Source organism: Cyprinodon variegatus, unplaced genomic scaffold (genome assembly GCF_000732505.1).
Source record: "Cyprinodon variegatus isolate N-32 unplaced genomic scaffold, C_variegatus-1.0 Scaffold394, whole genome shotgun sequence".
In the NCBI taxonomy this organism is placed as follows: domain Eukaryota; kingdom Metazoa; phylum Chordata; class Actinopteri; order Cyprinodontiformes; family Cyprinodontidae; genus Cyprinodon; species Cyprinodon variegatus.
In genome coordinates this window covers 167,179-176,795 of record NW_015150847.1, presented here as the reverse complement: position 1 = coordinate 176,795, position 9,617 = coordinate 167,179, and the positions used below count along the sequence as shown (strand labels likewise).

Sequence of the window (9,617 nt, the reverse complement as noted above, 5' to 3'; positions counted from 1 at the left end):
CTGGTTTTCCTTAGATAGAAAACTTTGAATCAATCTGACTGGATGATCTGGTTGAACTGTAAATTGCCTTGAGATGATGTGATGTGAATTGGAGCTATAGAAATAAACTGAATAGAATAGAATAGATTTAATTGACGGATCCCCCCCAACACACCCACACACTTACGATCTGAGCGGAGGAAGTTGTTGAGGAGCTGAAATACAGGGAAGCTGTTCCAGGAATCGACCGGCTGCACCTGCAGAGCAGAATCCATGTGGGCTCCGTACAGAGACAGAAATGTCTCGGCGTGTTCGGCCATCAGCTCTGGCCACCAGGAGAAAGCCTGAAGAGAAGCAGAGAAGGACATCAGATGGTGAGGATGCGTGACAGTTTAACACTAAATGCATCCATATTGTCTGTTTGTTTACTCGTCTGCATGTTTCCAAGCTGCTGAGGCTTAGATGGATGTTTTGAAAATGAACAGCTTTGAGGATCGAAGGATCATCAGGTTAGTTTGTTGACAGAAGTAGAGACTGAAAAGGTGCGTTTAAAAGGCCGACTGATTCATCCTTCAAGGCCACGAGCAGCAGGCGCCGCTGCCACTCATCCCTCTGCCTCACATCTCCGCTTCATTTTCTCCCTTCATCAAAGAGACAAACTGACCTCTGGGCCGCAGCGCGGCTGAATGCTGGTTGCACTTTTCTCTTAGACGTCCTTTAGCTCTCAGAGGCACAGGTCGCTTGAGCAGGCTGACCTGGGTCAGCCGGAGAACCACATTACCCTCCATGTTCTTTAGAAAAATGGCATCAACAAGTACTTTCACAACAGCATCTGCAAACTGCTTTCACCTGAGCCGCTGGCGGCGGGAGCCAGAGAAGAAGCCTCCTTCATTTAGATGTTTTTAAAGAAACATTTTACTGAAACATCAACCTCTTTTAAGACGCAGCTCGAAACGGCAAAGAGACTTCTGACACCTTTCAGGGAAAACGTCTATTTTATGTAAATGTAAAGGATGATGCTCCATCAGCGGCTGAATGCTCGCTGACCCTATGAGCCGGATTTTTCTCCATTTATTCAGTGCATTCTGAACCTCAACCTTCAACCTCATTAACTGAACGGTTTAGTCGCCTTCAGAAACATTAACTCTGACTGTCGCCGCATTATTTGGGGTTCAGAGGAAATACGTTTCCTTCTAAAATAAAATAAAAATCACAGCCCTAATCTTGAGCTCCAGTAACTGCTGAAGACTAGATGAAAATGTTGATCATTTCTACAAAGATTTAGGTAACGTGAGTACGGTCTTGTGTCCTCACCAAGTATGTACATAAGTACAGATGTGTACTGATGATCACCACACACTCTACTCGTCTGGAGCTGCATTTCACCTCCTGTTATTAATAGTCTCTAGATAATACAATATGACTTTTTTCATTTACTGGGGGAATAATAATGAACGCAGTCAGATAAACACAAATCAAATTAACATTTAGCCAAAATAAAACAAAAACCTGCCATGAGAACTATCTGGCCGCTGCAGACGGGCTAACATTAGCCCTGGCCGCTGCAGACGGGCTAACGTTAGCCCTGGCCGCTGCAGACGGGCTAACGTTAGCCCTGACCGCTGCAGACGGGCTAACGTTAGCCCTGCCCGCTGCAGACAGCCTAACGTTAGCCCTGACCGCTGCAGACAGCCTAACGTTAGCCCTGGCCGCTGCAGACGGGCTAACGTTAGCCCTGATGGCTGCAGACGGGCTAACGTAAGCCCTGACCGCTGCAGACGGGCTAACATTAGCCCTGACCGCTGCAGAGGGGCTAACATTAGCCCTGGCCACTGCAGACAGGCTAACATTAGCCCTGGCCGCAGCAGACGGGCTAACGTTAGCCCTGGCCGCTGCAGACGGGCCTATCGTTAGCCCTGGCCGCTGCAGACGGGCCTATCGTTAGCCCTGGCCGCTGCAGACGGGCCTATCGTTAGCCCTGGCCGCTGCACACGGGCTAACGATAGCCCTGGCTGCTGCAGACGAAGCTTAAAGTATAATGTTTCCTCTTCAAATAAACTTAAACCGTACTTTTACAGAGCAACAACAACAGAAAAGATAACTGGAAGTTGCTGCTGCCGCAGTGCATGCTGGGACAGCTGTCAGTCTGGAGAATGGACAAGTCTGCTCTGATGCATGCTGGGTAAAGAGGGAGGGGCCAGAACTACATCCGGTGACTTTGTCTGATCTCGTTCTGCTGTTCTTTTGAATTGGAACAGCACTAGGGCTGAGGCTGATGACGTTTCACGAGGACACGAGAACGCACAAGTACACAGATTGAGAAACTGCCTTAGATTAGGACAATGACTAGGCCATTCTAAGCTAGGAATCCATCCATTGCATCTCTTGTTGGATGATTAGTGGAGGATAAACCTGCAGCCTGGTCTCAGATAAGATCCATCCTGTTGATGCTCTTATTGGTGGAACTGTCCTACCAAGCTGGTTCTGAAGTTCCTTTGGTCAGTATGGTGTTTTTAAGGAGACACAAAGATGGTAGGTTACCAATAAATCCAAACTCTTCAAAAAGTCAATTAAAGAAAGGTAATTTGCTTCCTTTTTTATTCCTGTTAAAAGTATTTTTTTCCCACACCCTGGTTTGTTCTATTATCAAAGTGACGCTTGTTTTTCACACAAAAGGTAAAAACTAGAAATCTGAGAAATTGTAAAGTTTAAAAAAAGGGAGAAAATATAGAAAGATTTAACAAATATATCTCAGAAAAGAACAGAGAGAAATTGTAAAGAGAAGAAAAAATGGAAACATCACAGAGGGACAATATGAAACCCCAGAATAAAAGGAACAGTGTTAGAAGAGAGACGATGACTTCCAGACGAGGCCGAGAAAGAAAAGATGAAATGAATGAATGGTTGATTTCTCCAACAAAGCAAAAGGTTTCCTGACTTCGAGGGGATTAGAAAACTGCTCTGAAAGAGCTAATGTGTTTGTATTCCTCCCAAGGACAAGATTCCTCCAGGGCCAACATTCACTTCTTTAATGACATTTCAAAGATGAGCATAAAGCTAATTACTAAATCACTTCAAATAACTGTAAAAACACTGGGATTTATGAACTAATATAAATGTTTGGAGAAATCTGAGAAACTGGGCGGTTTAGTGACATGAAAGAACAAAAGGCAGGATGGAGATGATGAACTTACCTCTCTCCCCTTCACAGAGCAGCAAGGAAAAAAGATGGAAAGATTAAAAAAGCAGATGAACCTGACCTTCCCTAAATAACTTCATCCTCAGTGGCCTAAAGGGTCAGATCAGGTATCTGAGACAAAAAAGCAACATTTTCAATTTCCTGTAAGACTAAAGCAACAGTCCAGAATACTTTCAGCTTTTAAAAGCTTTATTAATTCAGCTTAACTGAGATTATAAAGGAATCAGAGATGTTTGAGTAGAGACAATGGAAGACAACATACTGTACAGATTTGAACCTCTAACTAAATGAGCAATTTGTGCTAATGAGCTAAAGCAGCTAAAGGAGCTAAAGGAGCTAAAGCAGCTGATGAGCTAAAGGAGATACTGAGCTGAAGGAGCTAATGAGCTAAAGGAGATACTGAGCTGAAGGAGCTAATGAGCTAAAGGAGCTAATGAGCTAAATCAGCTAATGAGCTAACGGAAATACTGAGCTAAAGGGGCTAATGAGCTAAAGCCGCTAATGAGCTAAAGGAGATAGTGAGCTAAAGGAGCTAATGGAGCTAATGAGCTAAAGGAGCTAAAGCAGCTAATGAGCTAAAGGAGATACTTAGCTAAAGGAGCTAATAGAGCTAAAGCAACTAACGGAGCTAAAGCAACTAACGGAGCTAAAGCAGCTGATGAGCTAAAGGAGCTACTGGGCTAAAGGAGCTAATGAGCTAAAGCTGCTAATGAGCTAAAGGAGATATTGAGCTAAAGGAGATACTGAGCTAAAGGAGCTGATGAGCTAAAGCCGCTAATGAGCTAAATGAGATAGTGAGCTAAAGGAGCTAATGGAGCTAATGAGCTAAAGGAGCTAAAGCAGCTAATGAGCTAAAGAAGATACTGAGCTAAAGGAGCTAATAGAGCTAAAGGAGCTAATGAGCTAAAGCAACTAACGGAGCTAAAGCAGCTGATGAGCTAAAGGAGCTAATGAGCTAAAGGAGCTAATGAGCTAATGCAGCTAATGAGCTAAAGGAGATAGTGAGCTAAAGGAGCTAAAGCAGCTAATGAGCTAAAGGAGATACTGAGCTAAAGGAGCTAATGGAGCTAAATGAGCTAAAGGAGCTACTGAGCTAAAGGAGCTAATGGAGCTAAATGAGCTAAAGGAGCTAATGGAGCTAAAGGATCTAAAGCAGCTAATGAGGTAAAGGAGCTAATGAGCTAAAGCAACTAAAGCAGCTAATGAGCTAAAGAGATACTGAGCTAAAGGAGCTAAAGCAGCTAAAAGAGCAAAAGCAGGTAATGAGCTAAAGGAGATAATGAGCTAAAGGAGCAAATGGAGCTAATGAGCTGAAGGAGCTAAAAGACATGAGCTAAAGAGGTAAACGAGCTAAAGAAGTTAAAGCAGATAATGGAGCTAAAGGAGCTAATGAGCTAAAGAAACTAAAGGAGCTAAAGGAGTTAGAGGAGCTAATGAGCTAAAGAAGCTAATGCGGTAAAGAAACTAATAAGCTGAAGGAGTTAATTAGGTAAAGAAGCTAATGAGCTAAAGGAGCTAATAAGCTGAAGGAGCTAATGTGACACAGTCACAACAAGATCGCTATAGATGAGTATGCCATGACTGTTTCAGCCTGCATTAACAAATGAATGAGGACGTCAGCGTCACAAAGAACATCACCATCCGGGAAATCAACCACCCTGGATAAATGGACGGGTTCAGAAATCGCTAAAAGCACCGAACTCAGCTTTCAAGTCTGGTGATAAAGAGGCACTAAGAACAGCGTGAGCCAACTTAAACCGTGCCATCAGATCAGCGAAGCAGAAGCACAGCCAGAAGATCCAGGATCTTTTCCATGACAACAGCAACACCAGGAGGATGTGGAAAGGCATTGGGATGATCACAGACTACAACACACCCTCCCCCCCGGTAGATACAGCAAACACTGACTTCCTAAATTAACTGAACAACTTGTTTGGAAGGTTTGAGGCACTAAACAGCCTCCAGCAGTGAAAGCTGTTCCACACCAGGGGGCTCAGAAGCAGATTCTGCAACAGCTTCTTCCCCACCGCCATTAGACTGCTGAACTGTTGAAACTCTTAATCAAAATCTGCATCACACTGATGACATCATATTTGCTTTACCAAAAGGCTGATGTTTTTCATTATCACTTAAACCTATTAACAGCCACCTCATTTCTGGAAATTCACCTATTTTGCAAACCCAAATGAAAAAGCAAATAACCGAGGAACTGTAAGCTCAAATGACATGTGTGATACATTATTTGAAAGCTAACACCTTCTAGTCTCTTAATATATATATATATATATATATAACTGGGTGAGTAGAACATAACCCAAGCTGCATCGTTTCAAACATGACTCAAAGGTGTTCTTTTTATTCTCAAAAATAGGCATTTATTGCACAGCAGTAATAAAGACATGCTTGCTTGTTGTGGCTGCCTTGTCATGTTTACATTTTGACATGCTGCTATATCTGTGTTCATTGTGCTTTGGTGCTCACTGTGTCCATAAGATCAACTATGTGGTTGAATTGTGGAGATTCCAAGCTTTCTAACGATGTCTAACAATGTTCATGCATCCTGAGCTATTAGTTTTAAACGCTTTAAAACGGTTCGCCGGCGACCCCAGCGCACTGCACTAAACCTTCCATATCAATGCCTTTTGCACCATTTAAACTACCTTTAAACTAGTTTACCTTTTCTCCTACACTGTTAACATTCTGATCACTGTTGCACTTCATTTCACTGCTAAGCTGCTCATTCGCCGATGAAAGCTGTATGCATCCAAATTTCCTTTTGTATACATTCAGTGTATACAAGATGACACTAAGCTATCTCTAAGTCTAATTGAGCTAAAGGAGCTACAGGAGGAAAGGGATTTCTTCATTAAAAACAACAGAATAGTGCCAATAATAAAACTCTGAAAGAGCAGCAGTGATGCTAGAAAGTAAACAGCCCAGGGAGGAAGGATCTGAGATGATGCGTCAGTGTGTCCCTGAGGGTGCGGCTCCATCCAGGAGTCGAAGGTGTTCAGGAGCTCCCCCTGCAGTCCAGAAGATCTCATGTTCTGTAAAGGGCATCGGTGTTCTGGTTCAGTCCAGTTCACGGTTTTGATGAACACCCAGATCTTTAGAGGAGTCTGGATGTTCACAGGTGTCGGTCAGGTGGGTCTGCTCCAAAAAGTCTAAGTCATTTTTTTTTGACTTGACCAGACTAAATGTGAGATTAAATGTGTAATTTAGTCTGGCCCTGATGAATGAGACATCGGAAGATTGTTGATGAGAACAACGCGTTGTTTTTCAAACTATGTCTGTGCCTATTGACCAACGCTCTGACCAATGAGGGCAACTGACTGTGACGTAGGAAGCGCGACGGAAAGCTGGTGGGGGAGTGGAAACAAACAGCCTGTTGGTAAAACGGTGAATACGTCCTTCTCAAAAATGAATGCGCATAGAGCCTCTTCCTGCTCACGTTTCAACGAAAACCCAAAGTCTGATCCTTCCAAAACTGATTCCAAAGCTGAGTCAAACCAGAACTGTTCAATAGTTGTTGACCTCTTCCTTGTTGTGCTTTCTCCAGCGTCGCGCAGCTTTGTCGTCACGTACTCAAAACCCCGCCCGCTTTGCATCCAAACATTCAAAACACATCTCTGCGTTGTGATTGGCCCGCCAGTTCTAGGGCCTGAGGCATTGATTCAGCCTAGATCAATCGCAGGCAAAAATGATTTTGGCCGCTGGCGGGTGGGGCTAGTTCACTAGGCTAGAGGAAAGTGAGACATTTTGCCAATGGAACGAGACAATTTACATTTAAAATAGGAAAAAACACTGCTGTTGTATTATTTTTTATTCTAAGAGTAAAAATACTCATTCCATTGGCAAACTATCTCATTTACCAACTCAAATTAAGTGTAAATAAACTTAATTTATCCAGTGCATCAGGAGCCTCATGGATAAAGACCTGGTTTTGAGTGAAATGTCCATCTGGGATTCATCGGAGAAGCAGGGGAGGTCAACAAGCTGGAGAAACTCTGCAGCCAAAAATCCAGGTTAGCAGCGCTGCTGAACTTTGACCTCATCCTCCAGGTTAGTAGCATCTTCTAACCCAACATTTCTTAGTTTTTTTTCAAACATAGGATCTATAAAGCTCTATGAAACCATAAAATCAGCACCTGAACTAAACCGATGACATCCAGGTGAGGAAGAAGGACCAAAGCTGGGGATTCAGCAAACGTCTCCTTGACAACCACTTCACCCACATAAACAGTTCTGATCTTTAAACATAAGCCATGGCAGCTCTATGGCAGATCTCTGACAGCATGCGAGTAATTTGAAGTTAACATAACTTCTACCGATTAGGAGAGAGAGCCTCTGGTTGCCATGGCAGCGGTGGAGCATGGTCTGATATTAATAGTGCAGAAACAGATGCCTGAGCGCCACGCTGCCACGAAGGGCCGATGGAACCAGCGCATCCTAACACCTATGATTGATCAGTTCTACACTCTGGCATCCGTATGGGGGCGCATATGGGCCGTAGGCGTTGTTTTCATCGTGTCTCCGCTGCAGCCGTTAATGCAGAGCCGCCACTTGTTGTGTCATCTGCCACTTTAAGGCGAGCGCTGCCAAATGGAAACGAGACGGGTGGCGCCGTGAAAAGCAATCAGGAACATAAATGAAATGATTAAGTGAGTCGTGCCACTTTTATTGCTGCTGCTAGAAAAAGAAAGGAAAAAAAAACACCACAGAGTTTCTGCTGCAAATGATTTCCAAGGTAAGAGATCCTTTCAGAGCCGAGCTGTACCTGCTGCACGCCGACAGGAGTCAGACAGCCTGTCAAACAGCAGGTCACACCTGTGCAGAGCAGGATTCCTGACAGGAACCGATGACCCCATGATCCTCTAAGGACAGAGCAGCGTCCTTAGACTCCATGTTTCAGGCTCCTGTTAGCAGATAGAAAACATGGCCTCCTGGAACACCATCAGTCCTTCCCTCCCAAGTGCTGTTGCACTTTAAGCTCAGTTTGGCTTTCCTTCTTTAACTAAAGGAACTTTTATCTGTTGAGGAATGAAAGCAGGACGTTTCTGAGCTGGAAAGTTTCACCAGTTATGAAGTGAAAATGCTTTTTTGCCAGAAAAGACAGAATCTTTGTGCAGCTTCACACAGACTCACTTCTGATCCTGCTCCGTCAAAACAGCCCTGCATCTTATTTTGAAATGCTCCAGATCTACTTTACCCTTCCAGTAAGTCGTTGTAGGCCGTTATTCAGCTTTTCCTGCCTGAAAGCTCCTGCGATCCACCTACAGAGCCCATTCTACATCAGCTCTACATGGTTTATATCTATATTACTGTTTTATTTTATTTATCTTTATGTATGTGTTTTTTTTCTCCCAAGAGGAAAGTAGTTAAGAACACCTCAGCATGATGCTCCTCATTCTGCTGCAGGACTTCGATGCACAGTTCGCCCAGCCTCAGCATGTCCTCCAGTCTTTTCTCCGGAGCTTCTTCTGGATCCACTGAGGTTCAGAACCAGAGAGAGAAGCTGTTAGATCGTTATTTTAGGAACCAGGGTCTCACTGCAGCAAACCTTTGCTCTCAGGGGGGACAAACAGGAAGAATTTGACCAGTTTTTACATCCTGAATATTATATCTAAAATCTATAAAATACAATTGAAAGATTTTCTGAAGGACAAACTCATTTTAAAGCATAAGTAGATGTATTGTTTGCGTAAAGCTGTAAACTGATCCATCTGACAGTGATGGAGAGAAGTCCCTAAACTGGAACCGGGTTAAAACTGTGGATAAAAAGACTCTGGTGGTGAAAACAGATGAGATGTGAGCAGAAGAAGCAGCTTGAAGGTTTCCCACCGTGGATCTGAGCGTAATCCATCAGCTGACTGTAGTTGATCTGAGCAGCCTTCTCCAAACATCTCTGGACGCGTCTCTTTGCCTCCTCTGATGGAGCAGCTGTGCTGATGTCTTTCATCAGAACCTGAAATTAAACATTTACTCACTTTTAGGTGACTAGAAAAATGAATTTGATAATTCTGGAAATGATTCCCTATAGGCTATGGAGGGGCTAGACCCAGCAGAGTTGATAATTATTGTTTATCTGATCCATTCCTGTCTGCTGTCCATCAGACCGACTCTGGGTCTACAGGTTAATCTGAGAAATGTATCCTTAGTTTCTGCTGCTACTTTATTCTGCAGTTTGATTGGTCAGATAACAGATGTGTTCCTCAGGCTGCTGAAGAACGACTAAAATGACGGGAAATTTGACAAAAGGAGCTAAAGGAAACAGAAACGTCAAAATATGTTGGGTCAGACGTTGGTCACACCTCTACTGTGCAAGACCGAGGCAGACGGGCCGTCCAGGATCATCAAAACCTGACCCAGACGGTCGTCATGACAACCAGAGAGCAGACGGACTCCATCTAAACACGGCGTCTGTTTCTGCAGCTAGACC

The 9,617-nt window shown here is 43.8% G+C and overlaps 1 protein-coding gene across 1 annotated transcript in view; it reads right to left on the bottom strand.

Moving 5' to 3' along the window:
* The window catches only part of cadps2 (Ca++-dependent secretion activator 2), a 160,810-nt gene that overhangs the window by 43,964 nt on the left and 107,229 nt on the right, over nucleotides 1-9,617 (bottom strand). The window contains exons 16-18 of the mRNA XM_015387430.1: nucleotides 9,020-9,143; nucleotides 8,567-8,667; nucleotides 151-323 (exon numbers count right to left, since the gene is read on the bottom strand). Of these exons, the coding sequence (XP_015242916.1) occupies nucleotides 151-323; nucleotides 8,567-8,667; nucleotides 9,020-9,143 (398 nt within the window). The remainder of the gene's footprint in view (nucleotides 1-150; nucleotides 324-8,566; nucleotides 8,668-9,019; nucleotides 9,144-9,617) is intronic.